This window comes from Haliotis asinina, chromosome 10, assembly GCF_037392515.1.
Source record: "Haliotis asinina isolate JCU_RB_2024 chromosome 10, JCU_Hal_asi_v2, whole genome shotgun sequence".
Classification (NCBI taxonomy): Eukaryota; Metazoa; Mollusca; class Gastropoda; order Lepetellida; family Haliotidae; genus Haliotis; species Haliotis asinina.
Genome location: NC_090289.1, coordinates 16,558,981 through 16,579,779, shown reverse-complemented (window position 1 = coordinate 16,579,779; position 20,799 = coordinate 16,558,981). Strand labels below are relative to the sequence as shown.

At 43.2% G+C, this 20,799-nt stretch overlaps 1 protein-coding gene across 1 annotated transcript in view; it reads right to left on the bottom strand.

Annotated features, from left to right (window-relative positions):
- Window positions 1–18,700, bottom strand: part of LOC137298904 (tyrosine-protein phosphatase non-receptor type 23-like) — a 47,267-nt gene extending 28,567 nt beyond the window's left edge. Inside the window, exons 1-2 of the mRNA XM_067831270.1 lie at window positions 18,594–18,700; window positions 14,002–14,076 (exon numbers count right to left, since the gene is read on the bottom strand). Coding sequence (XP_067687371.1) covers window positions 14,002–14,076; window positions 18,594–18,680 — 162 coding nt within the window. The 5' untranslated portion in view covers window positions 18,681–18,700. The remainder of the gene's footprint in view (window positions 1–14,001; window positions 14,077–18,593) is intronic.
- Between the last annotated feature and the right edge of the window lie 2,099 nt (window positions 18,701–20,799).

Below are 20,799 nucleotides of genomic sequence, written 5' to 3'. Positions count from 1 at the left end.
CGGTTTCTAACGTCTTAGCTACTTCCTCTACGACTGGGTACAGACCCATCCTATAATATATATTTTGAAAGATATTTTAATTGGGGTTCAGTTAAAAATCTATCAATGTATTTGAAGCCTATAAGTTCTAGACTACTAGTCAGGGCAATAGGTGAGAGGCTAATAAAATATCCTATTCTAATAAAAAACCCACTGGGGCTTATTAAGTGGTTTATAGGACCCGTGGTATCCTGTTGTATAACAATACGACAATATTGGTCTCTGTAAGACCAGCGTATTGACACCCCGGGTAAAATTTGGTGTACTATTGGGGGGTCTCCATCGAATGAATCCGTAAAGAAGACTTCTATGATGAGTGTGAAAGGGGGGGTTATTATTTCAGGATTACTAAATATTAATTTATTTTCGAAGAAAGTTGATAACCCTTTTTTGTCGTAACCATCAGATTGTCTGTGTGATAATCCCCTCTCCGGAATGAAATCCCCGGCCCAGATACCGTTGTTCCTAATCTTAGTGACCCAATTATTTTTGTCTATTGTGATATAAGGTGAGGTGGGTGTTAAGTTGATCAGCCATTTAGGTTTTTTAAAATCTGGTAACGGCACCGGTCTGTACACGTTGTCTTTGAAGTGCAGGATGTATAATTCATCTTCCTCACCAGGCTGATCGAATCCCTCCGTATCTCCCAGGTCGTTAAGTGTAGTGTTGGGATGATGACTAGTCATTATTATACTATTATGATATAATTTCCAACTGGTTTTCTGATAATAATTCAGGGGTTAACTTAATACCCATGAAGTGTATGTTGTCAGGCAGGAAGATATTGATTAGTGATATCTTGTTTTCTACGATCACGTTGACCCCCTGCAGACTGGTCTTGGAGTCGACACCCACCCGCACGTAAACGTTGCAAACTTGATACTGGTGTCGTTTCACCCACCCGAGTTTGATCCCCTTCACGATCTCAACATCATTCACCGATGGTTCCCCTAGGTAGACTTTGATGAATAGTGTTGAGTTTGCCGGTAGACTCTCTAGTATCTTGACCACGCCTTCGAATTCAGACACCAACTGCAATTTCACGTTTTGTATGGCTGGTTTACTCGATAGCATGTGGGCTGCTATAGTGTTGACTGGGCTGACGACTATGCTACGTCTCTGAGTTGGGACGTAAGCCACGAGCAGGGTTCCATTGTTCACGACTTTGTTTAGGTGGTTGTCTTTGTTATCCGTGAACACGTAAGGGGAGACGAGTCTAATATTGAGAAACCATTTGTTATCGGGTAACAACACCCACTTGTCATCTTCGGTGAAGACGAGCATATATGGTTTGTTTTTGACGACGGTAGTGCTCTCAACATCGTCTAAGTCGAACAGTTTACCTCCGAATGATGGGTATATTCTCCAGTTGTCATCACCGGTGTTGACGAGGGCGTACTTAGTGTTGGCTGTTGCTCCTGTGGTATCTATCATATCACTTAGGGCTCCACCGGAGGAGACTTCAACGCGTTTGTAAATGTTGTTTTTCAGTTGCAAGGCGTACGTTTTACCATCTACTCCGGGAGCGTCGAAACCGCGTGTGTCTCCGAGGTCGGAGATCCCGATATTGACGCATTTTTTCACTCCGGGCCCTTGTGCGCTGGTCATGTTACGTGAAGCGTTAAGCTGAGGTATCCTATATTTACAGGATTATGATTTATATCTAACACCGATATTGTCAGTTCAGGTATGTTGCCCTGGGTTAATCTCTTATACTGCCGTGGTGAAAACGACTCGGTTCTACCGTCGTTGAATTTTTCAGTTTTCACCGGCACTGCTCTCAATATAGTGGAAGGGTGACCTCCTTGAATGTTATACGTTGTGCTCACCTGACCGAGATGAATGTACAGCTCTCGGTACGGTACTAGGTCGGGTAACTTCGTGCCTGTGACGGTTGTTGTTGGTTTTATCTCGTCAGGAGACATACCGAGTATCCTCGCTAATGGTCGGCCTAGCCTCAATGAGGTTCTTCCGTTGTTGATTAACACCACTGTACCGTTTGAGTCGTTCATCTTGAGTTCGGCTCCCAGGGGTTTGAAGACCTCGTCGTTTAGAGAGCACACGCTGTAGTAGCCGTCAGTTATCTGGCTGCGAGTTCCACTGACGAACAGCTTATTGTTGCTGATATTAATGTTAGTCCATTGTGGTAGGTAGGTGATATCGCAGAGTGCGACTTCGAGTTGACCTGACGTGTTATCGATCGCGTGCGTCAGCTGAACGGCCTCACCGCTCGTTATTCCTGGAAGTGTTATGTACATATTACATATATATTTATTATATAATAGTTTTAAAATGTATTCCCCTGGTGTGTTTTACCCTAAACTGGACGTAGATTTCTCCCCCATGAAGATCGTGGTTGCTCCTGAGTTGTATTTCAATGCCCAGCTTTTAGATGTGTTCGATAAGTATAAACTTTCGGTGACTAACATCAAGGCAGTCCACGCTTGGTTCAACAACCCTATGCAGTTCTGGCAGAATCAATTAAACTTTGCCGTGTGGTGCGCTACAACAGGATGTGGTGTGACATTGACCGACACTCGGCGTGGACCGCTGAGTCAGTCTGTGTTCAAGTTCCACGTGTACTACCAGGTCAGACGTATCCTTAAAGAGATCAGCGCCCCCCTCCCACAGGACAAAGCGTGGGACGCAACAAACAACCCGTACGATAGACTGGTCTACGAACGTATTTGCAATGAATTCGAAATAAACCCTAAGACGGATTGGCGTTTGCCGGGGCTGAACCACGGGTTGGGTATTCCTTACAGCGATGGGCTCTCAGTAAAAGCATTTAAGAAAGATTTAATAGCAAACTTTATGAAACGAAAAATGTTTAGTACTGAGAATTTTTTCCATGCATTAGATGATATTGTTCCTAAACCTACCAAATATGGACCACAACCAGTGAAAGATGCCAGTGATGATTTACTGAAACGAGGTATACTTAGGCAGGACTTTGCTTTGTCGAGTAATGAATGGAGGGATGATCGTATGGACTTTAAAGGTGGTGTTGCTTTCACAATCCAGAAAGTGGAGCAGGACCAGTCAAACGCAGACGGGTGGAAAATGTTCATGCTGGACACGTCGAAGGGATTCACTCGTGCCGGGGTAGTCAGGTTGAACGACTCGATTCGAACGTACGTGTGGGCGCTGTTGGGTGCTCAGTCGATGACGCGTTCCAACATTATCGGTAAGGGAACTGCTTTCGACGCTCAGACACAATTCGTTTCCAACGTTGAGGATGCTATCAATTCTCCAGTTGATCTCCCGCGGGCCATCAACCGTTACCAAAACGTGTTAGAATACGCCAGATCGAAAGTCAACTACGTGTTCGGCGTGGGGTTGTACATGGCTCCGAGTGATATGCAACTGAGAATAAAAAAAGTGGTGGGTTATAACAACAAAATAGTCATAGCCACGGCGGACCAAAAGTTGGGTATCAACCCCGATATTAACACCCCACATATCCCACACATCCCACCACGTGAAAAGGGTATAGTGGCGCCACCTCCGGAGCCTAAAGTTCATGTGGGGGTACTCCCCGGGGGGTGTGGGGGTTTCCACCACCTATCAGCAGCATATTGATAATAAAACGGCCCTAGTGGTTGGTGGGGTAACTTTGGGACTTATTTGGTTAAAGATTTCTTAGCCGCTACGTACACCAGACCCGCCACGGCGACGATGGCTGCCCACAGGTTTTGACTGAGCCACATGGCAGTTTTAGACAGAGCGCTCAACAACCACGAGACGATGCTACCCAGGATGCCGGGAAGGGCTTCGGCGGCTTTACCAGCCAGTTTAGCTAGGCCTTCCCCGAGTTTTTTAATCCAGTCTTTAACACCACCACCACCGCCTGGGGTAACTCCCCCACCGGCACTTGGGGGTGTGGGGGCACCCCCCACCAGTGACACCACCAGGGTTGATATAATGAAACCCAATGCAGTTAGAATGCTGGCGATGGTGATCCCTTGCTCCCGGAATAATATCCGAATCCTGTCTGCTAACGTGGTGTCTCGGTGGAGGACTTGATTGATGGTTTCCCGTATACGGCTGACCTGGGATCGAAGCTTTTCTTTGAAGGAGGATGCTGTCTCCAACCAGACCTTCTTTTCCTCTTCCAAATCACGTATTCGTTTCTCGATGGGGGCTTTCAGAGCCTCGTCCTCAGTTTCACCGAGTTTTTTCCTTTCATAGGCGATGTGGTCGTCTATCTCACTCATTTTGGCCGTGCTTTTCCAGAGATGGCCACGAATGGTTTGCATTAACAGGTCCAACCCCCGCAGTTCCCTAAAAGTACTTTTGAGCCCCGGGAAGGGCTCGTTCTCGTAGTCGGCCAACACCTTTTTAATATCATAAGTCATGTTTTGATCTGATGTGGCGTCCCTGATGCCTTCCAGGCCTTGAACTAACTTCGGAGGAATCTTAGGTCGTGCGCCACCGTAATCTTTGAAGCCTAGTTCATTTTGGACAAACTTACTTCCATGTTTACCAGCCAATGTTGATAAAGCAAGCGGTTCTCTAGTGCGTTTATTCATAAGATCGATCCCCGGGCGAGACTTCAAACGCAGCGTGCCATTGCCATCAACAAAAAACTTGGAATCGTCTCGCTCCAACGGATATACGTAATGTTTATCCTTTTTTAAACCTTCATAAAATCCGTCGACGGCGCCCTTAAGGAGCTCGTCACCTTGCGAGAATGAGGTCTCCTGGTCATCATTGAATGCCTGGGCACTAGCGCCCGGCATCTCATCCATAGGTATGTCTTCATCCATTAGTATTAAAAATATATTTCATTTATATAACAATGTACGGTAGAAAATTAGATCCTTTCAGAAAATTGAGAGAGCCATTAGGAGCCAGAGCCGTGCGACAGTCGGTGACCATCACCAACAATCCCAGCAAGATAGACCAGAACCAAACTCTGCTGGTTAGATTTCCAAACCTTGGTGAGAATGACCTCATTGTACCAGGCACTGTTCGACTGGCGTTCAATATCACGTTGACCTCCGACAACGACAAACGCGAGCTAGTGCGGAACGTGGGTCGAGCTATCATCAAGAAAACGACCGTCAAGATCAGCGGTAACGAGGTACTGAGCATCGACGACAGCGACGTGTTTCACTGCTACAAGGATCTCTGGAAAAGCGAGAGAGAACGAGTCAATGATGTGTACCAGGGTATCAGCAAATCAACCCGGGCGCGCATAGGATACGTCTTCACGACAGACCAGCAAGACAAGCTATCGGACGGTGAAAAGGCCATCGCTCTAGCATACGGGAATCGATTCTGCGTGCCGCTCGACTTCGAGTTGCTCACGGGACACGCGCCGTTTTACCAGGCCGCGCTGGGTGATAGGCTCGAATACGAGCTCACGTTTAACGACTATAGCAAAGTAGTGCGTACGCCGAACGGTGATGAGGCCAGTTATGCCATAGACAACATCTCTCTGGAGTTCGACATGGTCACTAGTCCGGAGCTGGCCAGGCAGGTTCGAAGCCAGTACTCTGGGAAGATGGCTATCCTGTACGATCGCGTACTGAGACATAGATCAGTCGTGCGAGATAAGAGCGACACTGTGTGGAATATCAACCTGAACGTGCCGGCGCGATCGATGAAAGGTATCCTGGTCGTCCCCGTGGAGGATTACGATCCATTCCGGAGGGACAGCGAGAAGTTTTTCAACCCCGAGATTGAAAAGGTGGAAGTTACCATCGAGGGCGTACCCAACCAGCTGTTCAGTCATGGTATGAGACCACACCAGCAGTGGGATGAGATAAAAAAGCTACCAGTGGGGGATTACATAACAAAGGACCTGGACCTCGGCTCCGTGCAGATCGGTGAATACCTGACCACCAAGTACGCCCTATGGTTGGACATGCGATCCACGGATGATGATAAACTGCATGGCAGCGGGCGTCGTATAGATAACGGCAGCGAAGGGATAACCATCCAGATTACTAAGAAGGCTCAAACCGCTGGTAAGTTGAAATTATATCTGTACGTTATTATGGACGCGCAACTTAATATAGACAATGGGAGATTCGTGCAAGCCATCTACTGATGGGGGAGACCCCCTGGGGTTACCCACTGACCCACACTGCGCTATCATATGCGGGCAGACTGGCTGTGGGAAGACCGTTTTCGTGTTGGATATGTTGGAGGGTTACTATAAGGATGTGTTCGATAACATCGTTATCATGTGCCCTACTCTGGGCATGAATAAAACGTACGCGCGACATTGGGTGATGACGGACCCGGACGTACACAAAATCGACCCTGGAACACGCCTGCAGGACTGGTTGAAAGCTCTTCACGAGAAATTTAAAGGGGAACCGACGCTGTTTATACTGGACGACTGCAGCGCTAATCGCGAGATAACAAAAAAGAGAGACATGCTATCGTACCTGGCCTTCTCCGGCCGTCATGCAAATCACAGCGTCTGGGTGCTAACGCAGAAGTTCAACTCGGTGTTGAAAGACCTCAGGGAGCAGACGCGATGGGTGGCCTTATTTCACTGCAAGGATAGGGATTCGTTTGAGGAGTGTTTGAGAGAGAACGATGTGATGAGTAAATTAGAACGGGAACGGGTGAAGAAACAGCTCGCTGAAACTAAACACGCTAAGCTCGTTCTAAAGACCGACCAACCAGTAGCATATATAGTATACTAAAGCTAAGCAAAGCTAAGCTAAAGCTAAGCAAAGCTAAGCAAATGCTAAGCATAGCTATGATATTTGAAGTATTTGTCGTGTGCAACTTAACCTTCATTTCTCTGTGTTTTGTTTGTATCGGGTATTATATAGTTAAAACTAAATCTTACTTGTTATATTATAAGATGGAGTGTGAGGAATTGCTCGAACAATTGTCGTTGGAGGGTTCCCCAACTGGGGATTCCCCCAAGCGAGAGAAACTGGTGGCGTTGGCTGTTGGCGGCAAAGCCAAACATTACTTTGGAGACTACACTCCGGATAAAATTCACAAAATGTCAGCCGAAGAAATCGATAAGCTGTACGCTAGATACGAGTCCCGGCTCGGAGCAGAAATGACAAAGACAATAGGATCGGCTATGACCCAGATATACACCGGTATTGTGTCACATTTCCTTCCCATTCCACCAGAGCGCCGACTTTACCTGTGGGAGGACCTAGATAAAGACCCTTTTATCGAACACGCCGTGAGCTCTATCAGCTGCGGGCTGTACCACAAATATGGTATGTTGTTGGCTCCAGTGACGGCGGCGATTATCACGGCAAAACATTGTCAATTTGAGAGAAAGAATAATAATAATAGTATAGATGGATGCTGCACAGGAGGAGACCCCAGTGGATTCACAGGAACCAGTGAGTCCCGAGGTGACGGTGAAGACCCCAGTGGTGGTACCCCCCACAGTAACCAGACAGAAGAACCCTAAGAGAGTAGCTGCCGGTAAAAAACGGTGGTGTAACCAACATAAAGTGACCAACCCAACCCGACTGTTGTTGGCTGTAGGTGTAACTGCTGCCGTGATTATAACATGGTTATACGCCTCCCACAGTGAGCCACCACCCAACAGTGAGCCCCCCACCCACAACAGTGGGGGTATGGGGGTATCCCCCATGGTAGACCCGCATATCATGTTATAATTTTAATATTTTATATCATATACATAATGTCTGAGGGGAAAACGTTCGTCAACGACGCATACCACGCCACAGTGGTAGCCAGTCTAGCAGTAGGGTACGCTCGGTTGACTAAAATGGTGCTTAAACAACCAACTATCAAGCTAGATTTCAACCTGCAGGATATGGGTATGCTCATAATGAACCTTGGTATGGCGATGGCCACAAAAGACATCCTAGTAAAACAAGGAATAATACCTGATAATATAATGAAATAAATATAGGGATGGCCACGATAGCTATGATGGTCGGTGGGGCGTTAGTGAATGCCCTGGCATTTTCCGGGAGTAATTTCCTCTTCTCGAAACTACGAGATGATCACGCGGCTGAAATACAGGAAGAAAGGAAGCGACACGATCTCGCTACTGAGAAATTACAAAGAGCACAGGCTGAGTACGCTAAAAAACGCCTCCAGAGGATCGATTTTATTAACGAACAACTCACGCGTGAAAACCATGCCGTTCAAACATTCAACGATGTCGATGAAGCAATGAAAGAATACTATCTACTAACTGGTAAACAATTGGAACCGCTCAATAAACCCACACTCGCTCAGTACTACACACCATCCAAGGGACAAATGAATCGTGAACTGGGCTTCATAGTGTTGGGTATAGCAGCTACTGCGTTGGTTGCAAAGCAATTAAACTAAAATACCTATATAAGTAAACATGAGACCCGCTCCATACCGATGCGAATATATACTTATGGGGAAGACCGAGGCCTGTGGTAGGAAATGCAGGAATCAGGGGTTCTGTTGTTTCCATATGGGAAGTCCTAACTACACGTGTTCTGTGTGTGGTATCGGGGTTAAAGGGCACTACTGTTTATGTAAAGCTCACGGAGCGAACGTAGTCAGACATCAACTCATCTACGAGAATAAAAAAGGCTACATAAAAGAACGTAGGCGACTGCTCAAGATAGACTCCAATTAGAGATTATACACACCTACGTATAGCTATGTCTGTGGAAAACATATTCAAATATGAACTGGCCTTATGGGGCAGCTTCAGATTTAAGATAATAGTGGACGTGGTATGGATTAAAGAGGGTGTTAAGTATACTCACCCCTTCGAATGGGAGCGGGATATCGCGTCTCAATACCATATAGAACGTTTTTCGAGTATAAGTGAATACAAGGAATACTATACCCAAGGCGAGTACTGGATTGAAACAGCCACACTATATATTTTACCAGGTACGTGGGACGATTTGACAGAATGTCTAGAATTGTACCCGGCCACCAGAAAATATTTTTTAAGAGTTACCTCCCCTTTACTGCCGACCAATTAGACATTGATTCTCTTAGGTGTAAACACTATGGCTACTGTGCGCGAGCTCAAGCGGGCCGCAAAGCAGAGAGGTGTTATCGGGTATTCTAGAATGCGGAAGCCAGCATTGTTGAGATTACTAGGTTTAGAAGTCCCTCCTACGGTAAAACAGTTAAAAGCTCAAGCGAAACAGCTTGGATACACGGGTTATTCAAAACTGGGGAAAGCCGGGTTAACCACATTGTTATCACATGCCCCAGTAGCACGTCCAACTGTAAAACAACTGAAAGCCGAGGCACACGATTTGGGTTTAGGCGGGTATTCTCGTATGAGAAAACCACAGCTTTTAGAATTATTACGACAGAATAGAGCTATTGACCTACAGTTCGTGCGCACTGAGCACGCCGTAGGCAATTATTTGAGAGGTTGGCGCATGCGTGTTGATAGAAACATAGACATTACAGATATCAAGCCTCTGATAGCTGATAAGGTCAACCAGGAACTAAATAATCTAGGAAGTATCAAGTTTCAGATCACAGTGAAAATGTCGCTCGATAAGCAGGTTGGGAGTACCACTGAGTATGTTCAGCCTTACTTCCGAGGTAAACAAGAAGTCGTCACACATGCAGAGACCATTGACGCATCAATCGATACAAGTTTTCAGCAGATACGAGAATACCTAGAACGCTACACACACTTAGGGTCCGGGTGGGCTGTAGATAAAATCGATAATGTCTATCTAGATATAGCTAAATACGTGCCGTTCAGAGGTGGGTCATACCTAGCCTTGCCTCCCTACTATAAGAACAAACAAGCCATAGTAAACGTTAAGAATAGAGGAAACGATTGCCTGAGGTTATCTATCAGGTCAGCCTTATTTCCAGCTGCCACTAATCCGAACAGGCCTTCTAATTATCCACAGGACGATGGGCTCAACTGGGATGGTATAGATGAACCCACCCCAATATCCCAGATCACTAAAGTAGAAAAACAGAATAATCTGGCTATAAATGTCTTTGGACACGAAGGTAACACAACAATAGTACACAGGGTCAGCCCGGTGAAGGATTGTCAAGTTATTAATTTATTCATGATTCAAAAAGGTGAAAAGTATCACTACACGTGGATAAAACATCTCAGCCGGTTGTTGCACGACCAGTCGAAACACGTTGGGGAAAAACACTTTTGTGTACGATGCCTACACTGTTTCACTCGGGCCGATTTATTAGAATCCCACCTGGAGGATTGCCAAGGTGTTGGGCAGACGGCCATACGAGCCGATATGCCTAAGGAAGGTGAAAATATCCTAAAATTCAGTAACCACAAGAACCAAATGTCTGTGCCTTATATAATATACGCCGACTTCGAAGCCTTAGTGGTTGGGGAATCATCCACTAGTGGGAGTTTCACACACAAAACACAAGAGCATAAAGCCTGTTCGTTTGGATACATTGTCGTCCGTTGTGACGGGGAAACGAAAGCTCCGGTAGTGTATAGGGGTCCTGACGCGGCTGAAAGGTTTCTAAAGTGCTTGCAGGAGGAAGAAAAAATTATTAGGAATGCATTGTATAAAATCGCTCCAATGCGTATGACCAGAGCCGACAAGCTAGCTCACGCCAGTAGCACTAACTGTCACGTGTGCGACTCGCCACTTAACGGTGATTCGGTGAGAGATCACTGCCACATAACTGGTAAGTATAGAGGCGCCGCTCACAACGCGTGCAACCTCAAGCTTAAAATCAATCCTAAGACAATAAACATCCCCGTTGTCTTTCACAACTTGAGAGGATACGACTCTCACTTGATCATGCAGGCCATCGCGAAAATCGATGGTAATATATCGTGCATCCCAAACAACATGGAGAGATACATCTCCTTCAGCTTAAACGGACTTAGGTTCATTGACTCGTTTCAATTCCTCCTGTCGTCACTCGACAGTCTGGTCAAGGCCAACAATACCTTCCCTATCACAGATCGATACACAGACGCCGAGACTAGACACCTGCTCATGAGGAAGGGCGTATACCCATATGAGTACATGGATAGTTGGGCTAAGTTCACCGAGACCAGACTACCTCCTATCGACTGCTTTTATAGCAAGCTGAATGAGGCGTCCGTCTCACGAGACGATTACTCGCACGCGATTAACGTATGGAATAAACTGGGTTGTAAGAACCTTGGCGATTATCACGATCTGTACTTGAGGACAGATGTACTGCTGTTAGCCGACGTGTTCGAGACGTTTCGGCAAACATGTTTCAAGCAGTATAAACTCGACCCCGCATGGTATTACACCAGCCCAGGTCTGTCGTGGGACGCCTTGCTTAAAAAGACAGGAGTTAATTTAGAATTGCTTACAGATTACGACATGCACCTATTCATTGAGAAAGGCTTGCGAGGTGGGATTTCCATGGCATCCAAACGATACGCTAAAGCAAATAATCAATACGTGAAAGGTTACGATCCTAACAAACCAACCAATCACATTCTCTACCTCGACGCAAATAACCTGTACGGCTGGGCCATGAGCCAGTATCTACCTACAGGAGGATTCGAATGGGTACCAAACGTTGATGTTATGAGCATTGCATCAGATTCGAATAAAGGGTATATCCTCGAAGTTGACTTAGAGTATCCCAAGGAATTACACACATCGCACAACAGCTATCCCCTTGCGCCCGAACGTATGAAGGTTAACACAGACTGGATGTCTGAGTACCAACATAACTTGTCAGGTGGTCGTGTGGTGGACGTTGAGAAACTCGTGCCTAACTTAATGAATAAGACCAAGTACATAGTTCACTATCGCAACCTACAGCTGTACCTGTCGTTGGGTATGAGGCTGACCAAAATACACAGGGTGCTCATGTTCGACCAGAGCCCATGGATGGAGCCCTACATCAGAATGAACACAGACCTACGAAAAAAAGCCACCAGTGATTTTGAGAAAAATCTCTACAAGCTCATGAACAACTCGGTGTTTGGTAAGACTATGGAAAACCTGAGGAAACGCGTAACCGTGAAACTGGTTAGATCTAGTGAGGAAGACAAGCTCAGGAAATTGATAGCCAGTCCAGCATTCAACCGTAATAAAATATTCACAGACGGCCTAGTTGCCATACACATGAAGAAAAGCCACATAAAATTCAACCGACCTGTTTACGTTGGGATGAGTATCCTCGATTTATCCAAACACCTGATGTACGACTTTTACTACAACGAGCTCAAGAAACAGTACGGCGACAGGTGCGAAGTGCTGTACACTGACACGGATTCCCTGCTGATGGAGATTCGAACCGAGGACGTGTACGAGGACATGAAAAAACACATCGATTTATACGACACCAGCGACTATCCTAAGACCCATACTATACACAGCACGGTAAATAAAAAGGTCCTAGGTAAGATGAAGGACGAGTGTGCTGGCACGCCAATAGCTGAGTACATAGGTTTGAGACCTAAGATGTATTCCATATTGAAAGCCGACAATAGTGAGATCCGAAAAGCTAAAGGGGTTAAGAAGTATGTGGTGAAACAACACATCAAACACGCCAGATTCAAGGAGGCCCTGTTCAAAACCCGTACCTTTAGGCATAAGATGAACACGCTTAGAAGTGATGGACATAAGATATACGGACTGACTATAAACAAGACATCCCTATCGCCTATGGACACGAAACGTTGGATAGCTATTGATGGTATAAACACATACGCGTATGGACATGAAAAAATTTGAGGCTATTTATTACAGCCCGCGTGGATATTGGAAAGGAGCTAGCGCAGTAGATAAGCTATCTAAAATAGCACGAGTATCACCAGAGAAAGCCAAAGCGTGGCTTGAAAAACAAGCCCTGTGGCAGATCTATTTGCCGGCGCCACGCTACGTACCTAGAAGGAGTTTCGGAATTAACATACCTAATAGCATTCACCAGGCAGACCTACTGTTCCTACCTCATGATAAGAGGTACAAGTATGCCTTAACCGTAGTGGACGTAGCCAGTCGTTACAAGGAAGCCGAACCCTTGACCACGAAAGATTCGGCCAAAGTAGCCAAAGGATTAGAACGTATATACAAACGCAGCCCGCTGACTTGGCCAACAGAGCTGCAAGTTGATCCCGGACGGGAGTTCATGGGTGCCGTTTCACAACTGCTAGCCAAACACGATACAAAGGTCAGACGTGGCACGGCCGGAGCCCATCGCAGCCAAGCTATAGTTGAGAGATTTAATAGGACTTTGGCTGAGCGCTTGTTCGGTCATCAATATGCTAGGGAAATGACAACCACTGGAAAACGATCGACCGAATGGGTAGCGAGGTTACCCGAGGTGGTGTCGGCAATCAACCATGAAGTAACCCGGCTCACTGGTAAGAAACCGGCAGACGCTATCAAACTAAAATCAGTGTTAGCAGAGTCGTCTGCTCCATTGCGTGGAAAGGAGAAACAGATACCAGATAGGGCCTTAGTTAGGTATCTATACCAGCCGGGGGAACACGAGGGCGATAGCCGTAAGCGGGCCACCGATCCTATATGGTCGGTCAAAACTTACAACATAGATAAAGTGGATATGAAAGCCGACGAACCTAACTTGTACTACTTGAGGGATGGGCCGGGTAGGGGATTTGTAAGAGAAGAATTATTGATCGTACCGTACGGCACAGTGTTACCGCCTGCCAAGTCACGGTAAACGTGATGGCGTAGCTTTGTAGTAGGGGTAATAATAGCAAGAGCTAAGGGTCCCACCAAAGCCTCATTTAGTAAATGAGGCTTTTTAGAGGGGTTTTTGAAAAGTGTTTTCGGACTATCATTCCCTATACTACTCAAAGAAGTCAGACAGAAAATATTCACAAAATCAAAAAAATACATGAAACACACATAAAATAATGATAATCTGCATTGCTCTCACAAGGCCGGTACAAATTATCACATTGCAATTACCACAAAGTATATCGATTGTCAGTGATTACAGTATACCTCATTCTGGGCCAGCCTGTTTATCTGCATAGCCCTGACTATGGGTGGTAATCTACCTCAGACCTACCTGTCTCAGCTGTTCCAGGTCAGTGCATGGTTTGTTGTACAGGGCAGGGTCCTCCCCATAGTGCTCTCGAATATACTGAAAACATAACATGATTAATATATTCATCATCAACTTCTTTTTAACAAGCTTTAAAGGCAAGTTAAGTTAAACTTAAAGGCACAATTTCACACATTTTCGACAATATTTTGGCCTCTATTATATTATTATATTGGTTTAGTTTAGCTTCCTTTTGACACAATAAAAGACTTATTATCCCTTATGACTTGCCTCAAATCAATAACTGAAACTCTGAGGTGAATAGCTTCCAAACAGAAAACACTCGCCATGTGGCAAGTAAACAATTACTCTCTACATCGAAAACTGTCGCATGTGGTCTTATCAGTGTTTGCCACTTGTTTTCATCCACAAGTTGTGGGCAGAATATTCATATAATCATAAAGAGTGCTCCAAGGGACATGACTCTCTAGGGTTCGCTTGAAACAATCTTCAGCTGGTAGGAGGCACAAGAGTCGAATTAATGCAACATTGCATTAATTCATTCGAACTATTTAAATTCAATATTGTAATCTAAATACACAATATTTGGGGGGTGGGGGGAGGGGAAGTAGATCATAAAGTAGCTTCCCCAAGGGCTGATAGTATTATTGAAAGAAATGCATTACATAATTTCGGAGATGTGTGATGTGAAGTAACGCCTTGAATGACTTCATCTAAATTAGCCACCACTTTATCCCAGGTGCCACAAAAATAAATCGGTTACTTGTGCCTGTGCACAGTCACTGAGACACTTTACAAAGAATTTGAGAGGTGTGATAAGTAAACAACACCCTTGTTTTCCTCGAGGGTTATAAAGGGTGTTTAATTGAGTACTGAACTATCCATATCTATGATTCTTTGAATGTCATTTAGAAGTGAAAATACATAAGAATGAAGATTTTTATGGATATCAACTTCTTTATGTGAGAACACAACGTTTCGGAGTTAATGCTTACTCCTTCATCAGGTGATTGAGAAAGGGGATACAGAGGTGTATTTATATGAATTGGGGATAAGGATGGCTTCCATCCTTATCCCCAATCATGTACATCGTCCTTACCCTGTATCTGTGTTATGTAAACATATCCGATCAACTGTAATGCATTACCATTGGCTTCCATCATTGTTATCATAACTATCGGCTTCCTATCAGTGCTTGTTTATACTGGCTTCCAGCTTTCGTTAACTCATTCCACTTGTTACTTTGTTATTGTTTTACCTGTACATATAAATACACCTCTGTATCCCCTTTCTCAATCACCTGATGAAGGAGTAAGCATTAACTCCGAAACGTTGTGTTCTCACATAAAGAAGTTGATATCCATAAAAATCTTCATTCTTACATATCTATGATGATTTGTACCAAAAAAAATAGCTAACTCAAACTCCCAGCTAACATCCAGATTCATACCATTACCTGTTTGGACCATTCATACCATCTGAGTGACCTGTACCCAAGTTTAAATGACTCATATCCACATTTGGTTTACTCACACCTAAATCAGGATGACTCAGAGTCATACCCGATTCTGAAACCTCTATTCCTAATACTTTTCCAAGTTTCATACAGTTCAAACACTCGTACTCACTTTACATTTGAAACATATATTCATTGTTTATTCATAAAATGGTCACTGTGTTAATGATGGCTGAGTATCTGGGAATTCAGCCTTTTCAGACATGAGTCATTCAGTCATTTAGGCACGAGTGGGTATGGGTCATTCAATTTCAACACTTGGGTACACCTCTGCTGAAAAGGTTCAGGTAGAAATCCCCATGGATTCAGATTGCCCAGTTCCTGTTTAATCCTAAGAATTGTACAAGGGTGTTTGATTGAATGTAACTCATAACTCATATTAACTGTAAAGGAGGTTTTAGGGTAAGTGGTTACCTACGCTAAAGGTGTGCTAGCCTAGTAATATGGGATTTCCATGGTTAACAAGTTTTGTTTAGTGAATAAAATCCTGAATGGTGCTTCTCACTATATATCAGACATGGGATCTTTTCCTGGAATAACCGCATCTGAGGTTTCTATTTGCTCCCAGATTTTACTTTTTTTCAGAAACAGCACTTCAGTGATCACTGATCTTCAAGTCACCACTGATGTTCCTGAATACAAACACCAATGTGAACTTTCTGACATATAGATATTGTTTTGAAAATCACATTTGAACTTGTTTGAAACAGAAACAAAAAATTGAGTTTCAACAATGTCTAGCAATTTTTTCTCAAATTTTAAGAGGTCCATTCATCTATTAACTTCATACATTCATTCAGTATTTTCAGACCATGAATGTAGCAAGAATTAGGAAATTAGAAACACAAAGATTTGATCAATTCCAATGAAATTTGCTAAAAGTTTTCATGCTGCTTGATGCTATGTCCATCACATTTCAGACTACTTTTCGAGGTTACATTCAAATGAAAAATATATAAAAAAGAAACAACACACAAATTACAAACAAATTTAATCATCTATAAATGTTTGGCCTTGGTCAATATCATACCATCATGACATAATAACAATTAAAGGAAAGTCCTATCCTGACCATGCTGACAAAATAGGTACATGTTTTAAAACATGCATATTTCAAATAAACTTTTTGATTTACGTTCAACTGACACCTAACAGGTGATTGTGTTGTCCACATTACTTGTTTATCTCTATAGGACATTATTCAAATGGTAAAACCAGTCATTTCACGTGTAGTCAAATGAGCCTCAAATTCTGACCAACAAACACAGTTTTATTTAAACTTTCAATGAAATTAGTGAACTATGTACTAATTTACACATGAATGTTGTATTTTTCTGATGTCAACTATGACATGTACAAGGTATGGCTGCAAAGACTTGGTTTGATTCATTACAAATTGAATCTGACCCCTTATTTTTCAGTGACCATTACCACTATTTTGATTCAATATTTGAAAACCTATTTAAATGTTTTTCACACTACGGGAAGATAATTTTGACTGCAACTAAAACAGTCTCGAGTGCTGAAATAAGGTGAAACGTGATCAGCTGACGACAGAATGAAAATCCAATGAGTTGTTAGCAGACATTGGCAAGTTGACGATAGACTTCATGCCAAAAAGGCTGACTCAGAGAGTTAAATAAAACTTAATTTTTTACTTGCATGGAGAATCAAAATGAAAATGATCAAATCAAGGGTCCAATATTGACAATCAAATTGAAGGTCCATAAGTGAAAATCAAACTGAATCAAGGTTTGGGTGAATCCTGCAAGCCTGCTTGAATAATAATGAATGGTATGGCTTTTTCCATAATTTATTACATTTGAAGTTAATGATGATACTCTCCTAATGATGGTGCAGCAGTAGTAATAAAATACATCTACACAAGCAAGAGAAAGAAGAAATCCAAGATCCATCTATTTCACTGTTTCAGTATTACATCCTTTGTCAGCTTGTGCAAATCGCTGTTTCTTATAATTTCTACTACAACCAAATTGAATGGAATGGTTTTGTTAAAAGCAAACTAAACAACATGTAAATCTGCTGCAATTGTCCATAGCTAAGCCTTTCCTAGTAAACTGAGTCACAATAATCCAGTGTTGAGCATTTTTTAACACACAACAAAATGTTGGTCAACCCTTAAGACTGACTACTTTTGACATCACTTTACTATTGCACTCAAAGATACACCACTGAAAAATACACATGATAAATGTAATATTCTACACATCCATGCAATTCCATTTATCAATGACTTACTGTTAGGTAGGTACACTTTTAAGAAAGTCTAAACATGATAACATTTCCAAGGAAAACAACTGTCAACTCCTGAGGGTGAAGTCTGATAAGACTTGAGAGTAAACTGCACTAAACCATTACAAGGCCACACAAGTGCCATGAAAATGTTGAGATCAGTGAAGCAAGAATTATTGAGTTTAGTTTTAAGTAACACTCCACAATATCAAGGCTACATGGCAGCAGTCAGTAAATAATCAAGTCTGAACCAGACAATCGATCTATCGACAGCATGATCCATCTATCTATGCATCTTGGATACGATGACATGTGTCCACCATGTCATCGTGCCTGACCACCTGAGAAAGTCGCCCCATGGGTTACTGAAGACCAATTCTAACCCGTATCTACACGGTTTAGTTGGGGGAGGATCATAACTTGCAGTCCCGGGCCTATTACCAAAGTAATGCCTTGCCGATAGTAGAACTTTAAAATGAATATCGATCATACAATCACATTGACATTTGTCATTTTGTGATCTACGACAGTAAGGGATATATTTATGTCACGTCATCACGCCAAAGTACTCTTATTACGTGTGCAACAACATTATATTATTTAGGAACAATATCATAATTATGTGTAACTAGCGTGGTTTATTCCATACCCAATGCTTCCGTATCCAAACGATAACATTAACAAAACAAACGTGCGATGGTCAAATAAATGCGGAAATGTCAGTGTTTTGATTACCAATGCAGGCCGACTGATAAATTGATCGTGGCGCTAATGGCAGTAGATCGAAAATGTTACACACACTCTGTATTCACATATGTGAGTTTACCTGTTTCAGTGATGGTCCAAATTCTACGTATTCTGGGCTGTGTTTTAATTCGAAGGATAACATCGGCAGCCTAGGCACTGCCTCCATCTTGATTTTTGTATATACTACTATCCTTCGGCAAATCGTTCCTTCTAATTCCTCTGCTGAATTTGAGGGGTAACGGTAAATATGAGATATAGCTTATATTAAAAGTCAGTGTGTTCATATGAAAGTATATCTATGGATTTGTGATATGTTTCTGTGCTGTTGCATTGTTAAACTTAGGAACTCAAAGCTAATCAACGTAGTGATGTACCATATACACACTACTCACTTCTTGGAATATGCCAACAGACGTGAGGAGCTTTCGTGAAAGGCTGATGTGTGGAGTGAACGGAAAGGAGGAAGCAGTTAACATTGTCGATGTTGGGATTATCTTATAAAGTTATTAATATTTGGGGGTTGATAACTACATACTAGATTTGTTGTTATCCACAAGTGTTTACCACACCCTGCAACGTAAGTTTTGCTTTCTTTCACGTATTTTGTGGTATGTTTTTTCACATTTCTTAGGAAACTTATTATACTTGGGAAAATTGTTCTCAAATTAGAACAGATATAAACATGTTCGTCATGTACACCGACCATCTTAATCTGTCATTTGTCCAATACTGTCACAGACCACGCAAAGTCAGCAGCTGCCACCAAGTACATATCTGAATAGTTGTGTGGAAAACTCTATATGAAATCAACAATTTACGAAACCGCACGTGATTGTCTAACCCGGAAATGTTCTTGCCCAATAAGAGGTCGAAACGGGGAGCAACTCTTGTTTGTTTACATCTGGACTGTTACTATCTCAGACAAATGGACACGATCTGAAAGTTAGATATTCCTGGTATGTTTTAGTCATAACGCGTATTCATGAGGCAATCGAAGGCACCATGTCATCATCACCCATCACTGACCAACACGTTATGGTGTTATATTGTTCAAATCGAGACACATATATAGTATGAAGAACGTGATTAGAATACCGAGCATTCAGTAGTATATAACAATTAGTTTCTGAAATAATTACACGAGACGGATCTTCTCCAACATGTTTCACTTTTATCTTCAAGGAGTGATCACTGTGATCACTTCTCGATCCCTGAAGGTAAAAATTATTTCAGTGGAATTATTTCAGAAAATACTTGTTTTTTGGGGTTTTTTTGGTTGTTTTTTTTGTGTGTGTTTTTTTGTTTGTTTAGTTTTTGTGGTTTTTTTGTTTTTTGTTTTTTTTGTGTGTGTGTGTGTGTGTGTGTGTGTGTGTGTGTGTGTGTGTGTGTGAACCCGACACGAAAAAGGTGTGTTTCGAAATCCACTCATGTGCGAAACATATAATTAAACATAAAACAAATCATCAGATATCACATACAGCATAGTGTTACATCAATTAACACACATTAACACACTTGCGGGTTTCCAGCAAGTGGCGAGTCCACAACCGACGTACTTACACAGTGATGCTGCAAAGCAACGTAAGTTATAGTGATGGCTACCGATGGTCTTGCGTCATCACCTGTGAATTCAGGCGAACAACAACCATGCCTGTTTTACAGATTAACATTCACGGTCAGTGGCCTTTCTACTTACGTCCAGATTCACTCATCAACCTGGGTTCCCCGCACCCATGAACATCCGACCCGGCACCAGTCTTTAGACTCCCACGCATGTCGTGAGTGAGTGAGTGAGTTCTAGTTTTACGCCGCACTCAGCAATATTCCAGCTATATGGCGGCGGTCTGTAAATAATCGAGTCTGGACCAGACAATCCAGTGGTCAACAACATGAGCATCGATCTGCGTACTTGGGAACCGATGACATGTGTCAACCAATTCAGCTAGCCTGACCACCCGATCCCGTTAGTCGCCTCTTACGACAAGCTGGGTCGCCTTTAATAGCAAGCATGGGTTGCTGAAGGCCTATTCTTCCCCGGGACCTTCATGGGTCCGCTTGTCGTAAGAGTGCGTGAGTATAGTTTTCCGCCGCTTTTAGCAATATTCCAGCAATATCACGGCGGGGGACACCAGAAATGGGCTTCACATTTTGTATCCATGTGAGGAATTGAACACGGGGCTTCGGTGTGACGAGAGGACGCTTTAACCTCTATGCTACCCCACCGCCCTTTAAAAAGAGTCCCAGGGGATAGGATATAGTAAGGCTTTCTTGATCCATAGTTCGAT